The 16,954-nt window shown below is 44.0% G+C and overlaps 1 protein-coding gene across 1 annotated transcript; it reads right to left on the minus strand.

Moving 5' to 3' along the window:
• Positions 1 to 1,632: 1,632 nt before the first annotated feature.
• Positions 1,633 to 16,719, minus strand: APOD (apolipoprotein D). The gene is made up of 5 exons (XM_045539993.1): positions 16,456 to 16,719; positions 13,204 to 13,354; positions 8,746 to 8,867; positions 5,184 to 5,272; positions 1,633 to 2,111 (listed from the first exon to the last, which is right to left on the minus strand). The coding sequence occupies exons 2-5, from the start codon at positions 13,324 to 13,326 to the stop codon at positions 1,876 to 1,878; spliced, it is 570 nt and encodes a 189-aa protein (XP_045395949.1). The 5' UTR covers positions 13,327 to 13,354; positions 16,456 to 16,719; the 3' UTR covers positions 1,633 to 1,875.
• Between the last annotated feature and the right edge of the window lie 235 nt (positions 16,720 to 16,954).

Below are 16,954 nucleotides of genomic sequence, written 5' to 3' on the forward strand. Positions count from 1 at the left end.
ACACTCTAGGAAAAAAAATGGGGGTGGCAATAGCTGAGGCAAGATTGGTGAAATGTTGATGAGAGTTGGAGCTGATGATGGGTCTGTGAAGATTTATTATATACTATTGTCTCTGTTTTGCTGTTTACTCCCCACTTCCCTCCCTTCTTCTCCCTTCTGGATTTTTTGTTGTTCTTCCCCATGTTTCCAGGACACTCGGTACCCACATGCTGCCCTCTGAATGTCCAAAAAATTTTCTCAGGTCCAGTTACCCTGACACCTGCTTCATAGGTTCCTTTTGCTTCTTTACATAAAAACTCAAGTCCATCCATCTATCTACCCATTCAGTAATTCATTCACATAAAAAATAAATTGAGCTTATGTTGGGCAAGATACTAAAAATTGTGCAAAGTGTAGTCACTTTCATTGTTTTAGATGTTACCAGACCGCTGTTAAAAGAAACAAATTACTTGGTACCATGAGATGAAAGACAGCCGGCCAGATCAACACTCTTCGGTACAACTGTATTTTAGCAGAGGGGCCCAGTGCCCTGCGGTGGGGCGGGCAGCGTGATGGGACACACGGTGCCACAGCAGGCAGACCTGTGGAGAGGCTCTTCTCCCTCAATACCTGCCCTTCCTTACGGCCCTTTTGCCCAGCAGTTTTCAGCATTTTGGAATTTCAAATTGGAAGCTGTATTTTGAGGTCATGTTTATTTGTTAAATGAAAATTGTATATATTAAGATCCTTGGAATCTTTGTAACTTTTAATATAAAGCATTAAAGAGTCTCAGGTGCTCAAGGAAGTTAATATTTCATATTCATGCTAAGAAAAAGCAAAAAATCTAATCAAATGGCTTAATTTTCTATTCATTTGTCAAAGCATTAGTAAATTATAAATGTTATATGAGCTAAGTGGAATTGAAGGGTGATAATTTTGAGGTCTTTCTCAATGTAAAAAAAAAAAAAAAAAAAACCCACAAAACTCAAGGTGGTCATTGGCTCCCTGTCGGAACGGGGAAGTTAAAATGCCCAGGGGTGTAACTGCACAGCCCTGTGGCTGCCTGTGTTTGGCAGGGATTAGGACTTTCTCGGGGCTCCCACAGCACACTCCACATGCCTCTACCTTTGCACTCCTCACCTTGGATCATAATTGAGTCTTTACTTGTTTGTCTCCCTCAGGAGACTGTGAGCTTCTGCGGGAAGTCAGGGATTCTGTATTTTTCAATACCTGGAATGCAGCTGGGGTTCTGTAAATATCAGTTGAATAAAAGACACACACACACACACAAATCCCCATATCTTCTCCCTCACAGATTCTCTTCTTCCTTGCACAGACCCCAAGATGGTCTTCAGCCTGACTCTGAAGACTTCCTGATAAGAAAGTAAAAGCTTCAAGGAAACTGCCCAACAGAGACTCAAAAACCCCAGATAATTCCCCCTAAAGGAGTGTCTACTCCAGAATGGGGGCACCTGGATTCAGGTCACCCAGAATATGCCTTTGCCATCAGTTTTCTCCTTCCAGAAACAGGATTGTTATCTTTAAACTAGGACAGTTCAGTGCTCATTTTCTTTCAACCTAACAGCTTAAGGATTTTTAAGCATAAGCTTATAATGAAAAAAAAAACATAATAAAGTAATCCAACCTGGAATCTACTGTGAGCACAGCAGGTCAGCAACGAGTTTATTATTGGGCTAGCAAGGTAGCAGGGTAGGGCGTGGCTAAGTGTTGGGCCAACTTTCCTGGAGCTCCCCTGCACAGGTTTCCGCAGGCACATTTCCCTCTGGTATTTGTGACGGTTTGTTGTGGCTAGTTTGTCTTTATGAGGGGTGGCTGGGAGGGGGAAAGCAAGGCAGAAGTAACATGGAGAGGCTGTACCCTCCCTTTCGAGCCTGGTTACAGGAACTCGGGGCAGTTCACCTGATCTGTGACAGTCATTTTCTCAACTTCGATGTTATTGGAAGTCAGGATATCTTTTAGATAGGTCACTGTTTCTGGAGGGAGGTAAGGATTTCTTCCCAAGATCCAAGCATGATCCATGTGAAAAAGCCAGATGATCGTGGTGCAGGAGTACACGAGGGCATAGTTCTCGTAGTCAGTGGCCAGGACCCAGTATGGCGACGATGGCATCACTGAGGACCAGAGGAAGGCAGGATTAGGAGGGACCAGGGCAAGAGAAACCTCACTCCAGGACTCTGGAAGCCAGGCTCTGGGGGCCTATTTCTTCTGGATCAGTGGTTCTCAACTCTAGCTTCATGTGGGAAGCACACAGCAGCTTTAAAAAATATTAAGCCCACCTTCCCTCCCCCTCCCCTAGATTCAGATCTGGAGGTGGTTGGTACTTTTAAAAGCTCCCTAGTGATTCTGATATACAGCCAGAGTTAAGAAGCACCACTATAGTCTGCCTCCCTGGTAGCAGGTAGTCTCCTGGGGTAACTGGGGGCTTGGCTGGACCCCCTGGACTGACAGGCTGCACTTAGCACCAGGGCGCATGGAGGCACCACCTAGCTAAGCGGAGTCAAGAATGTAGGACCAGGGCCCACAGCTTTCCGAGTCTGTACCACCCAACTTCCTCTAGAACCTGCCCATGGGAGGAGGCAGAGGCTAACTTATTTTTGTTTGTGTTTTTTTCTTCCTGTATGATCTTCAAAAATTCTTCTACTCTTAAGAAAATGGCAAGCCAGTTGGTAACAGTTGGTCATAAGCTCTTCCTCACAAAGTGCCTGTAGAGATTCATTTGATTGACATCTGTAAAGTGTTGAAAGCCCAACATTAAAGGGGTCTTTAAGAGGAGAAATGGAGGAGTTACCCTCTTCATGTGAATCTAGAAATTTCTTCTGTGAATTTGACCTCCACAGTCAAGGTCCAAGCCAAGGAAAACCCATATCCCAGCTTGTTCAAGTGAAGCGGAAGATGGACCCAAGTGGGTGAAAGCTGTGTCCTGACCCTGTAATCAAGCGCACAACACTTGGACACATATGCAGTCAGGGGTGATTTGTTTTCCTGGGTTTCAAGCATCCCACCTCTTCCACTCAAAAGTAATCCTGTGAGGGCCAGGCACAGAGGCTCACACCTGTAGTCCCAGCACTCTGGGAGGCCGAGGTGGGAGGATCCCTTGAGCCCAGGAGTTTGAGGCTGTGGTGAGCTATGATTGTGCCACTGCATTCTAGCTTGAGCAAGAGAGTGAGATCCTATCTGTAAAATAATAATAATAATTATCCTGTGTGCCAAGTCAAAATCAGAAAATCAGAACTCAGCATTCGTAAATGCCCCAAGATGCTGTTGGACAAAGGAGGCAGAATGTGAGGGGTTAGAGCGTGGCTGGGTGTCAAGGACCCAGCTGGGTATCGGGAGCACACAAGAGGGCTGGTCCAGACAACTACCCACCAAGGCCCCTGCTACCTCTGACTTTGTTTATAAATCTGGAAACAGAAGGACCCCTGGAAGAAGGCTGGATAGAAGCCTAGACTGACTGTTGTTCCCGACTCACCTTTCTGTTGGTGCCCTGCCTGCCTGCCTCACTCACCCAGAGAGCAAGAGTGTTACAGGCATCATCCTCCTGCTCTCTGTAAATTTCAGCTGCTCTGAGTACTCCCAGCTGGACTGAGAACTCTTCAGCACTGAGTGATTTTGGAAAAATATGTCTCCTACCTCTTCTAGCAGCAGCATAATGTCCCACCTGCACACACGCAGGCATGAACATTCTGTCTTCCTCTCACAGGGTCTAGCTCTCAAGAATAAATTTACCCAGATATTTCCTCATAGCACAGAAAACTTCCACATCTCTCTCTTTCTTAGAAAACATTGACAGTCTACTACTGCTTATGGAAGAAACTCCCAACTGTCTTACGTGGCATCAAGGCCATTCCTACCCCATGGACTCTCCCAGGCTCTCGGCCTCTTTATCCAGGCCTTCTCCTGTGCCATTCCCACCACTTGGAACATCCTTTCCCATAACCTCCATACACCCTGCAAGGCCCAGTGTGAACATTGAATCCCTCCAACCAGAACAAATCTCTCCGTCTTCACCTTCCCCAGGTAACAGCTCTGGCCTCTCTTAGCTCCTGCCCCAGGCTTCCTTATGAAGATCTTGCACATGGTATTTAACCTTCACTCCCATCCCCACTCCTGATCTGTGTTACGGGAAAAATACTCAGCTGAGAGTTTGGAGACCTAGGTTTAGGTCCCAACTTCCCCTCTAATTGGTTCGGTGTCTGCCTACATCACCCAGGCCTCCTGTACTTCAACTTCCTTCTTCGTAAAAATGACAAGAAAAATTAACACCCCTTTGCAGTTTACGGAGCGTGCGATGGCTAGTCTAGTTTATCCTTACAATGCTGGGCAGGTGTCCCTGGCTTGCACATGTAGTCGTTTGTGTGGGAAGAGCTGTTTTCTCCTCCCAGCATTCCTTTCTTAGTCTATGAAGTAAGAACTTCCTCTCTGCCTCCCTCTAGGGACTGACTGGTGTTGGGTGGAGGAGTGGCAGGAGTAGGGGGTGGTGGTTTCTCTTGCAACTGTTGACCTCAGTGTCTGCCCTGTATGTGGGGAGAGGGGGTCCTAAGCGCTTTCAGCACTAAGGAGCCTCACAGTTCTGGGCTGAATTCTCCAGTGTATCTATATCAGCAAAAAGCTAGTATTTGGAGATTTCTCTGTGGACTGTGTCCGTTTGTCACTTAGTTCAGAACTCAGAAGGCAAGTGCCTGTGATTAAATATCTCTCAAGGTCTCCAACAATGTGGCTAAAAAGTGGCAGAGCCAGGAATTAAACTCGCTTTCACTCTTGTCATCTCTTGCCTCCAAGCTTTTGCACATGCTAGTTGTTCCGCTAACATCCGCTAATTTTTCAGGCCTCAGTTTCCTCTGAGAAACAAGACTGGATTTGGTCTTCTATGGCTCATGCCCTCTGTGCTCCTGTTTGCGCTTCACCTGTTCAAACCCTGACTGTAGTTTCATAGCAGATTGCCTGGTTACTCATCAGTAGCCACACTGGGACAGAAGCTCCCTAGGTACAAGGGCCAGCTCTGTCTTGCCCTCCTGTCCACATTGTAGCCCAGGGCATGGCATGTAGTGCGTGGTCATAAGTAATTACATATTGAGTCATTACAGATGACACTCAGATGTGACAGGAGTACCCAGTCCAGGGCTCTCCCCTTCAGTTTGCATATCCCCTGACCCCAAATCCTTGTGAGAGAAGTGGACACTTACACCAGAAAAACTTCACTCCCAGCTTGGCGGGCTCCGTGAGGTTAACCTGGGTGGCTTCACCTTCAATTTGATTCACGGTTCCATCATGTCTGCAATGAACAAAACAAAAAACAAAAAAACAAAAAAAGAAGAGAAAATAAAAACAGCTGATTGAAAGGCAGACGTGTGGCATTAAGGACCAGCGGCCAACACTGATTTCTGGTGAGAGAGGCTGTCAAAGGCAGGCCAGACCCTGGCTCCACACCCTTCCCATTGTGACTATCTTGGAGACCAAGCCGAGGAAGACAGTGCAAGGTGATGAGAAGCAGCCGCGGAAACGCTCCAGGGCTGGATAAGATGCTAGGCCCTTGCACTTCACCACTGTTCTTGGGATCTCTGCAATTGCCTGAGAGGCCATTTCCTGTCCCAGGCTCTAAAGAGAGAGGGAGTAAAAGAGAAGGAAAACCAAGCAAGACAACCCAACACACAAAAGAAGATTCACGTCTTTAAAAATGAGAACGGACAAAAGGAATGAACCAGGATGGACTTGATCACTGAAAAGAATGCAAAACAGAGTCCAGAGACCCAAAAGGTTTTCCCTTCTTTGGGCCTCAGTGATATTGTGTGACATCGTCTGTCCCTTCAAGGGGCCTGAGCTCTGGGACAACTTCCCATTCAGCAAGCCTCTAAGTGAGTGTGGGGGATTTCGACATAGGTCAGGTAAAAGCAGGCAATGAGGAAACATTTACATTATCTCAGTGATTCTCAGGTATGCTCCCAACTCAGAGATGGGTTTTTTTGGTTTTTGTTTTTGAGACAGAGTCTCACTCCATTGCCCTCGGTAGAGTGCAGTGGTGTCATCACAGCTCACGGCAACCTCAAACTCCTGGGCTCAAGTGATCCTCCTGCCTCAGCCTCCCGAGTAGCTGGGACTATAGGTGCATGCCACCATGCTCAGCTGAGTTTTTCTATTTTGGTAGAGACAGAGTCTCACTCTTGCTCAGGCTGGTCTCAAACTCCTGACCTCAAGTGATCCTCCTACCTCAGCTTTCCAGAGTGCCTCAGAGATGTTAAATGTGAAGAAATACACATCTTACAATTGGTGACACCTGACAATTATAATTAGCAGTGTCAATTCTTTCTTAGTGGTATATAAAATAGTGGTATGTCTTAAAAGAGGTGGTCTTAGATTGGAAGAAATACTTTCACCCTCTGGAATGGGCCTGGCCCCGTTTCTGGATAACTCCCAATGACCCATGAACCTGGGAGGAAGGGAGAGGCCTGGGGAGGGAGGCAACAAAGGGAGGGTGCTCAGGCATCAGGGTGCCCCCACGGGAAGCCAACAGAGAAGCCATCTGTCCCTCAGTCCTCAAGGAGGACAGGAAAACTAAAATTAAAGCAACAGTATGTGTTAGAAAGTCAGTAGGTTAGTGCTAGATGGTGGTGACAGATGTCCTAGAAACCAGACAATAAGCAACACGTATGGAGGTTGGAAAATGTCCCACTACATCCTCTGTTTAGGGCTAGAGACCATGCCTCGCACTCTCACCTGCATCCCAGACAGCTGGGGACAATGGTCCGTTTCTATCTGCGTATGTTAACTTAGCAGCACACCAGCCTCTTCCCAACAGACTCTCATTTCCACCATCATTAACATTTTTCTCCAAAACAGTTTTCAAAACTCTGATCTCTGATCATAAACTTACAACATGTTCATGGAAAAAATGCATTTGTATTTTCAAGGATAGCAGCAGGTTAACAATAGTAGGTAATATTTTCTATTAATAAATGATTACTATGTGCCAGACCCCATTTAATGCTCAAACAGCCCTGTGGAGGTAGGTTCTGTTATTGTTGCCATTTTACAGATGAGGAAACTGAGGCTTAGAGAATTATCATAACTAACCTAAGATCACATGGTAAGTGGCAGAACCAGGATTTGAAACCGGGCAGCTTAACTCCAAAGCCTGAGTCCTTCAGCTCCCAACCCTGTGCCAGCTCTTTTGCCCTCAAATTGTCTGATGTTGGCTAAGAACAATCTCCTGCTCAGACTCCCTGCCGTTGTGCCCTCTGCTTATTCTACACTCTTCCTGGAAGGAGAAACTATACCATTTTCCTGAATTAACAAACGTTCTTCCATGGGTTATTGTGTCTTAGACAGGTGTAACCCTAGAGGTAGAGCAACCTGATAATCCTCATACAAAGAGGACTCCCGGCCAACTCCAAAGGAGAGGTAGGGGAATCTCATGGGTTTGGGGATCTCTGTCATGGACTCTTGGTCGCAGAATGGGACAAAATATTTGAAATGAGGTCATTACAACTTTGGGGCCCCCAAAATTCCTGTGAGATCTGGGCATCTGCACCCCAATTCTCAGAGCTTTTCCCTCTGAAATGAGCTGGATTTTTCTTCAGAGGCCCTCAAGATCCTTGCTTTGTTTTCCTGGTTTGTGCAGGGCCAGGGAGTCTACCCATTGGGTTTTGGCCCACAGAAATGTTAGTGGATGTTGAGAAAGCCTGTCTGTCATTGTTTTCTTGGAGTTGAATAGTTCTCAGATCCTGTAGGGAACAGAAGGGCAGCCCTTCATGTCCAACCTTCCTTTCATTTGTCTTCTGTCCTCTTCCTCACTTCACTGCCTCCTGCATTCAAATCTCAGCTTCGTCACTTATGAGCTGTGTGACCCTCGGACAAGTTACTTTACCTCTCTGTACCTCCATTTCCTCATTAAAAATTATGTTAATAATGGTACCCATCTCAGGGTTGTTATGGGGATTAAATGAATATATATTCATTTACATATATACATACATATGTACACACATGTATATATACATATATATTGAATGGTGCCTTGCACATAGGAAATGTGTAATGAACATTCCTTACTATTGCTTATTGCTGCTGTTATCTTTGTCCATGGAGGGTGAGTAGGAAAGGAGTTCTTTCTGGGGCTCTTTTTAAGTTTATGTTTGCTTTCCAAAGTATAAATTTTTGGATCAAATATCAATGTTAGAAGCCCTCAGTAATAGAAATGTACACTTCTACAGGCTATCCTGTTTATATAGAGTAAATACATATCTGTTTACAAGCGTGTGAATATGTATGTATTTGATTTTTGCTCAATAAAAAGAAGTTTTCTAATAGGCTCCTGGTAAACCATCATGGAAGGTGATGAGCTCCCGTTTCCTGGAAGTGTTCAAGCACAGCTGGACACCTCTGTCAGCAGATGGTATCAAAGGGGCTTCTCTCTTGGTTTCAAGGCCTAACAAGATGGTCCCTGATGTCCTTTGCTGCCAGAGTATCTATTTTGCATTAAGGGCAGGAGCCCTGTCAGCTTGGGTTACTGGAGTGTCTCCCACAGGGTCTGGTATACAATAGGTGCTCAACAAGGGGCTATGGAAATTCATGAGTGAATTCTAGTCCTTGCCATCCCTACCTGCCAAGGGCTTTCCTCTCTGTCCTGCTGTGAGCAGGCAGCCCAGGCAGGCGGCAACGTCCCCATCCTCCCTGAGACAGGCTGCCAATACCCAGCCACTCCAGGTCAGCACTCCACAGGCCTGGCCCCGGATGGGCACAGCCACTCACCTCAACTCCTTGTTTAGCACTTTGATGTTTCCGTTTTCCATTAGTGAGTAGTTGGCTTGGATGCAGCTTCCTTTCTCAAAGCTCACCGGGATCTTCTCAATTTCGTACCATCTTCCGAGATACTGCAGAGACAACAAGTAGAACAAAATCCCCCTGTGGTTCTCTGGGGACCTGCAAACTCTTCCCCATTGTAGCCTTTCAGAAGCAGAGCCCTTTCCTCGGGAATCTGAGCAAAATGGATCTCATTGTTCCCAGTGGTAACTGAGCAAGTTATTGATTCCCTTGAGAATAAGTGCATCGGATGTGTGGGCACTGGGTGAGAGCTGCAGTCTATTCCTAAAGTGCTCTTTATTTAGATCTGCTCTCAGTGTCCTCTGTAGCCAAAAGCTCTCTGAAATTCTAGACCTTTAAAAGGAGGGGATGATGTAAAGGACCTTTCGTCTCTAACATTTTACGATCCAATGAGGCATCTTTGAATCTTGTGCAAAGTCAGATATGTTCACTGTGGAGAGCTGGGACTCCAGAGTGGATGGAGCTTTCCTCATATGACCCTGCACAGGGAACTGGTCACAAAGGCTTTCGGCAGGTGTTCAGCATTTAGAAGCTTGTATCATTCTTTCTCTTGGGGCTGGCCCTCAGTCCATACTTTCAGTGTACGGAGTCAACTTTAAAGGAAGCTGCCCCTGTGCCAGTGAGGGTGAGGGGACACAGGCACTCTCAGGCTTCCAGACACACTTCACATGAAGACCAGACTAGTTTACAACCTCTGTGGAGTGCAGTTTGGCACCATCTGGCAAAGCTAAAAATACATACACTCTTTGGCTCTGCAATTGCACTTCTCGTAATGCATCCTTCTGGTAGAAGAAATGATGTATGTTTAAGGCTATCCGTTGCAGTACTCTTTGTAATAATAAAAGATAGGAAACAGCCTAAGTGGGCATCAGTAGGGGGCTGGGTAAATACATGTTGGCACATCCATACAATAGAATGTTATGCATCCTCTTTGGAAAGAGTCATATGTAATTATTTCCAAGATCTATTTAATGAAAAAAGAGCCAGGTACGAAATAACATATATATTAAGCACCCTTTTGTGTAAAAATGGGAGAAATGGTTATTATATTGGATTTCTATTGCTGCTGTAACAAGTTACCACAAGCTTAAAACAACACAGATTTATTGCCTTACAGTTTTGTAAGTCAGAAGTCTGACATGGGGCTCACTAGGCTAAAATCAAGGTGTTGGTTATGTTCTTTTCTGGAAGCCCTAGGGGAGAATCTATTTTCTTGTCCTTTCCAAATTCTAGAGGCCACCTGAATTCCTTGGCTTGGGATCCCCTTCCTTCATTTCCAAAGCCAGCAAAAGCAAGCCAAATCCTTCTCACACTGCATCTCTCTGACTCTTAATCCATCATCAAGCCTCTCTCTCTGACCATAGCTGGGAAAGATTCTCTGCTTTTAAGGACTTGTGTGATTAGATTGAGCCCACCCGAATAGTCCAGGGATTGCAGGCTAATCTGGCCATCTCAAGATCCATAACTTCAAACACATCTGCAAAATCCCCTTTTTCATGTAAAGGAATGTCCACAAGTCCCAGGGAATAGGGCGTGGACACCTTCAGAAGCCATTATTCTGTTTACCGCAGTTTTATATGTATTTGCTTGTATATGTTTACATTATCTCCAAAAAAGATACACAATAACTGGTTTTACTAGTTGCTACTGGGGATGGAAACTGAGGTACAGAGGTGGAAGGGAAACTTTTCATTGTATATTGTTTTTTACATTTAGATTTTGAACCATGTGAATTTATTTACCTAGTCAAATTATTAATTGGAATTATTTTAGAAACTTAAAAATGTATTACTCAACAAAACAAAAAGAGATGCACTCGCCTGCAGAGCCAGAACTGGAAAAGAGAGCGTACTGCAAACAGGTGGCACTGTTGCCTCAGTCACATGCTCCCGGCTCAAACAAATATACGCCCACACTTATGACCGCAAATTTCCACTCATTTATTAAAGCACAACTTTCAATTAAAACCACTGAGCTTAATATTTACCTAAAGCACCAAAGAATAAGGTTAAAGGCTAACTGGTTTCATAGACATCCTCAGAAAAAGCTCCATTTTATATCGTGCATTTAAAATAGTTCTATTATTGTTAAAGTGACTTTAGTGCTCCACAATTAAAACTGAGGGAGCTTGATTTTCCAGAAAAGAGGAAACTCAGAGGTAGAAGATTGATTTTGATGTCATGCTCCCTCATGATCTCATTATTTTTGTGATGGCCTCTTAATCTTGTCAGGTGTCAGTTTCTCTATCTATAGAAAGAGAATTTAGTCTTTAAAAAGAATCCTAGAAAGGAAGAGGTAAAACTATATCTATTTGCAGATGGCATATAAAATATCCTGAGGACTCTAAAACAAAAATAAAAATGATTAGGTCCAATGAGTTTAGCAAGGTTAAAAGATACAAAATTAATATATAAAAATCAAATGTATTTTTATACTTGAAATGAACAATCTGCAAATGAAATTAAGAAAATTCCATTTACAATAGCATCAAAAGAATAACATATTTAGGAGTAAATTTAACTAAAGAAATGTAAAACTTATACTCTGAAAAATGCAAAATATGGTTGGAAAAAAATTAAAGAAGACCTAAGTAAATGGAAAATATTCTATGTTAACAAGCTGGAAGACAATATTGTTAAGATGGCAATACTCCCCAAATTGATCTTCAGATTCAATGCAATCTCTATCAAAATTCTAATTGGTTTCTTTGCAGAAATTGATAAGCTCACCCTAAAATTCATATGAGAATATAATGGATACAGAATAGCCAGAAGAACAAAGTTGGAGGACTCATACATTCTGATTTCAAAACTTACCTCCAAGCTGTAGTAATTAAGACTGTGTGGTCGTGGCATTAGTATAGACATATAGATCAATAGAATAGAATTGAGAGTCCGGAAATAAACCTTCACATATATAATCAATTGATTTTCAACAAGAATGCCACGACTATTCAATGGGGAAAGAACAGCCTTTTCAACAAATGGTGCCAGAACAACTGGATATCCACATGCAAAAGAATGACCCTTATATCATACTATATACATAATTTAGCTTAAAATGGATCAAAGACTTGAATGTAAGAACTAGAAATATAAAACTCTTCAAAGAAAATAATCTAGGAGTAAATCTTTATAACATTGGATTAGGCAATTTTTTTTAGGTATGCCACCATAAAACACAAGCAACAACAGAAAAAAGTAGACAAATTGAACTGCATTCATATTAAAAACTTCTGTGCTTTGAAGGGCACATCAGTAAAGTGAAAAAATCCACTGAATGGGAGAAAATATTGTAAATCATATATCTGATAAGGGACTTGTATCAGAATATAGAAAGAACTCTTACAATTCAATAATTTAAAAAAACCCAGTTAAAAAACAGGCAAGGGATTTGAATAGAAGATACATAAAGAAGATATATTTAATACAAATGGTCAACAAACACATGAAAAGATGCTAAATATCATTAGCCATTAGAGAAATGCAAATCAAAACGAAAGGGCCAGGTGCAATGGCTCACACCTGTAATCCCAGCTCTTTGGAAGGCCAAAGCAGGAGGATCTCTTGAGGCCAAGAGTTTGAGACCAGCCTGGGCAACATAGAGAGATTCTGGCTCTACAGAAAATTAAAAAATTACCCGGGCATGGTGGCACATGCCTGTAGTCCCAGTTACTTGAGAGGCTGTGGCAGGAAGATCACTCGAGCCCAGGAGTTTGAGATTGCAGTGAACTGTGATTATGCCACTGCACTCCAGCCTGGGCAACAGAGCCATATGAATCCATCTTAAAAATTAAAAAATTCCAAATAGCCCCATGAGCATGTAAAAAAACACAACAACCCCAACTTCACACACACTAAAATTGGCTATAATTGAAAAGGCAACAATGACAAGTTTTGGCAAACATATGGAGAAATTGGAATTAGACACTGGTGGTGGGAATGTAAATGGTACAGCTCTTTTGGAAGCTGCCAGCTGCCCACCTGAGACCCCATGTCTCTCCTCTCCACAGGCACTCCCACAGCCTGCTGGCATCTGGCTGTGGGACAATCTGGGGTGCATTCCATGCTTTTCCTCAGAGGACCCCCAGCAGGACTGAACCCCATCGTTCGCAGAGTAACTGCTGGTGAACACACCCTTTATTGCTCCTCTGCCTTCTCAGTCCCACTTTCCCACAGGCCCATTCGCGCTTCCTGGGATCATCTTCCAAAAACTCCCTGCCCTAGTCCTTGTCTCAGAGTCTACTTTGGGGAACCCCCAAATAAGGTGAGTAACTATCCCAAGGCTTGCTGCAGAGATTAGAGCTGAATAATACAACTGAACCTTGTAGAGTGCTTATTCACACCAGACACAGCAACACAAATGGAAGTTTAGCCTTTACCACACCTTATTCACGTCAAAATTCTCCTGCACCGGGGGGCTCGGGCATTTCCCAAGATGGAAAGCTTGTCCCTCTGCCGCAGCGAAGAGGCCAGCCAGCATGGAAAGCAGCAACAGCATCGTCGCCATCTCGGGGCCGGGTGGCTGTAGAGGGGACCTGGAGTTGGGGGAAACAAAGCAGCTGGGGATGTTGTGATCCTCTTGAGGACACACAGTCAAGGGGCAAGAGTCCTGTGCTGGCTGCTTCTCCTACCCCCAGCTCCTATGGACCCGTCATCCTTCAGGGGACACCTGATTGTCAGCGCTGCTGTGAGACCTTCCTCCTCAGAGCCTTGTGCCTTTGTTAGGGGGCCCCCTGACTGGCATTAGAGTTGGTTGAATTGATTTTGCACCTACTTATGCATTTCCCAAGGGATCACCCCCAGGACCTCCAAGTGTCAGGCTCAGTAGACCTTGTCAAATGCACAGAAACAATGAGGAGGCCAGGCAAAGGGGGAGAGCAAAGACTTCAGCAAAATATGAAAAGAAAAAACAAAACCAGTACCATGCACAGCATTTAGTGTTCTCTGAGATTCATAAGGGAAGTGCCCCCTCTTGCTGGCCAACCTGAGAGTGGGCCTGGAAACTTAACAGGGTGCAGGGTGCTGGGCACTCCAGGGTTCCCCTGACTGGGTTTGAATTCTGGCTCTGCCACATGCTAAGTATTAACATCACTGTTTTTAATTTATGCCTTAGCTTCTTTGTCATTAGGTGGGAATAATAATCATACCTACGCCATGAATTTTTTGTGAGAATTAAATGAGATAATACACAGAGAGTACTTAGAGCAGTGTCTGACACAGAGTAAATGCTCAATAAATGCTAGTTATTGTTGTTACAAAAAGCAGTAACAAATGGTTATATTTCCTGTATTTCTTTTTTTTGACATTCTGCTGAGGGTATTTTTCATAGATGATGTACATTTAACGAGAGAAGGACTGTCAGCGGATGTGGAACTGTGCAGCCAGCATTCCAGCCCCGAGGGCCCTGTGGCAGCGGAAGCTGGTCTTGGGGAGGGTCCGTGGGGCTGAGGGGGGAGGCTGCGCTGGCTGCAGGTTCTGGGTGCTCTGAGCTGCTCCCTGCTTCTTTCACCGACTTGCTTTCAGTGCCTTACCTTCCTCATGACTCCTGCTAGTTGCTTCACATGAGCTATTTCCAGCCATTTGCCTTTCTCCCTGCGACAAAGATGACTAGATGACTGATGCGATGGAAGCAGAATGTTCTCACATCTGAGCCTTTGAAAGGCTGTGTCATTACAGGAATAATTATAACTGCTTTATTATGAGTCTCTAAGCCTCCAAGTAACCTTTAATAATCAATAGCTTTTCTTCTGGAGGTTTCGTTGCCTGGTTTGCAAAGGAACAGTTATGTAATGAGCGAAAGCTGCCAGCTGGGGCTGCTGAGGGAGGGTGTGGTTGCCGAGCACCCTCGAGCAAGTCTGCGGTGCCACGACCTTCCTTAGTCTTTGAGGCTCCACTTCCCATCCACTCCTACCACCATGTAAACAACACTTGTCTTTTAACCTTTTGGGGGATGATGGGTGTATTGAAATCCAGCCTAAAACCACCAAAATTTGCATCTGTTTTCAAGAGATTCTTAGAACCTGTGGAGCCCTACTCAGTAGGTCCAAGCTAAGGGCCTTGCCCAGAGCATCTAACCTCAAAGGATAGCCACATGTCACGCACATTCTACAGGGTCTCCAAAACTGGACCAGACCTTAGAGCTCACCTATCCAACCCTACTCCCAAGAGTACAGATGGGGAAGCTGAGGCCCAGAAGCGGGCAGAGAGCTGGGCTTTGGCCCCATCTCCAGCTCCCCCGCCTGCAGCACTGTGAGCCATGCTTCCTCCCGTGCACACCCTTGGTTGCCTTTCAATAAACACCTGCCTCTGTGCCCTGATGAGTCTCACTTCACCATGTGATGGGCACAACAAAAGTCAGTTCCATATCTTGCCCTGATGAATGTCTTATTACAAAGCGTTCTCTTGTGGGCTGAAATATATTCTTTAGCTCTGTGGGAGGATTTCAGAACAAAGCTAATTCCCTTGATTGCAGCTCTTCTGAAGATGCCCCTTTGCCGCAGTAGTTTTATTCCTATGGTTAAGACTCCCAGTGAGAGAAAGGGTGGATGGCATCCATAATATGTTTCAATGCCCCTTCCATTCCCATTTACCCAACACTTACTGAGCACGTTACTGATGTATGCTTATGAACTTGGCTAAAATAGATTTTTGCATCTTCTTGATACCAGTAGGAAGATTGTCTTAATGAGGAGTTCAAATACTTTAAAAATAAATATAATTTAAATATTATTTTTAACTGCAGATTAAATAATTTAAACATAACCCTACTGTTACAGTGCATCCACCCTGGGCCAGGCACTGACTGCAACTCGCTGGCTGCTCACACTCATCGACCTCCCCCACAGAGAAGTCCTGGCCTCCTATGTTAGGTGTGTTATGTGCTCAGTCTCCACAACATCTCATCTGGAAGTGACCATGCTGACATTATTTTATAGTCAATGAAGTTAATTTGCCCAGGTTGCCTCCTGGTAAGAATTTAAGCCCAGGTCTCCTGAGAGCCTGTGCTCAGTGCCTAGGGGCTACTGTGGATATAGTCCCTGATCTCACCTGCAGAATATTAAGGACTAGATTCCAAGATTTCACATGATAAAGTAAAATATGTTTCTACAGTAGGTCTTAAATACTCATTTAGTTATTGAATATAACAGGAAATTTAGCTTCTGAAGACAATATTTTTATGCCATATTGTTAAATGCACTTTCTATTCATACAATTAATTCCAGTTTTCAGATAATTTTACTATAATGCACAGTTGGATAACTCCCTGAGAATTCATCTAGTGCAGTATTGGTGTGTGCAAATTGTTCTCATTGTCTCATTTGGTAAGAGGAGGGCATAGTGTAAGCAAAAGACTTTGGAATGAGTCAACATTGGGTTCGATTTTGTCTTAGACCCGTTGCTTAGAGGATCTGAATCTATTTTCTCACCTGAAGAATGGCTCTAAGAATGCCTACCTACCTTGTAAATATGTTTGAGGGAAAATGAGACCAAGTCTGTAAAGCTCCTGGCACAAGCCCTCAATCAGTGGTAGTTATTATATTTAGCTGAAAAGAAGCAATGTTCGAAACTTCCGTCAAGACTGTCTCTATTTTAAGCATTATTTATCATAAATGAATATTAAAACTACAGTACATACCTTTTTTTAAATCAAGTTGAAGGCAGTGTCCACATGCAAAATCTTCCAATTTGCGATGCCTGTCTTGGTGGCTGGCTTCTCCCAAGCTATTTTATAAGCTTCATCAGGTCACTGATGTTTAATTTTCATGCATGCCACACCCCTGCAGTCCAGGAAGGCTGGCCTAAAAGCTCAGCTCTGTACCAAACACAAAGATGGAATGTTGTGTCCATTCTCCTCCCCCAATTTCCTTCACAGCTGCTCCCTGAAGAAGAAACGAGATATTGTTTGTGTATGTGTGTGTGAGAGAGGAGCAGTGCATTTTCATTCAAAACATCTTTTTTGCTATGTGGATTTTCTAATTTAACTTTTTTAGTTAGAATGCACTTTAAGTTCCAGCAAGATGTGTTGCAATATGTTTTCGAACATCTGGTATTTATTTTTCATTTTTGTGTAAATGAAAAATCAGCCCATTTCCTGAAATGGAGCATGGGCTCTACTCCATGTGGTCCCTGGCCTG

The sequence above is a fragment of the Lemur catta genome, chromosome 1 (genome assembly GCF_020740605.2).
Source record: "Lemur catta isolate mLemCat1 chromosome 1, mLemCat1.pri, whole genome shotgun sequence".
Taxonomy (NCBI): Eukaryota; Metazoa; Chordata; class Mammalia; order Primates; family Lemuridae; genus Lemur; species Lemur catta.

What these genes read in the sequence shown, in the direction of transcription:
- APOD (XM_045539993.1), bottom strand. Translation starts at nt 13,326, where the DNA reads ATGGCGACGATGCTGTTGCTGCTTTCCATGCTGGCTGGCCTCTTCGCT. An exon ending in GTGCTAAACAAGGAGTTGAG is followed by an intron (nt 5,273 to 8,745) that starts GTGAGTGGCTGT and finishes TGTTCATTGCAG; the next exon opens with ACATGATGGAACCGTGAATC. An exon ending in GGGAGTGAAGTTTTTCTGGT is followed by an intron (nt 2,112 to 5,183) that starts GTAAGTGTCCAC and finishes TCTGGTCCTCAG; the next exon opens with TGATGCCATCGTCGCCATAC.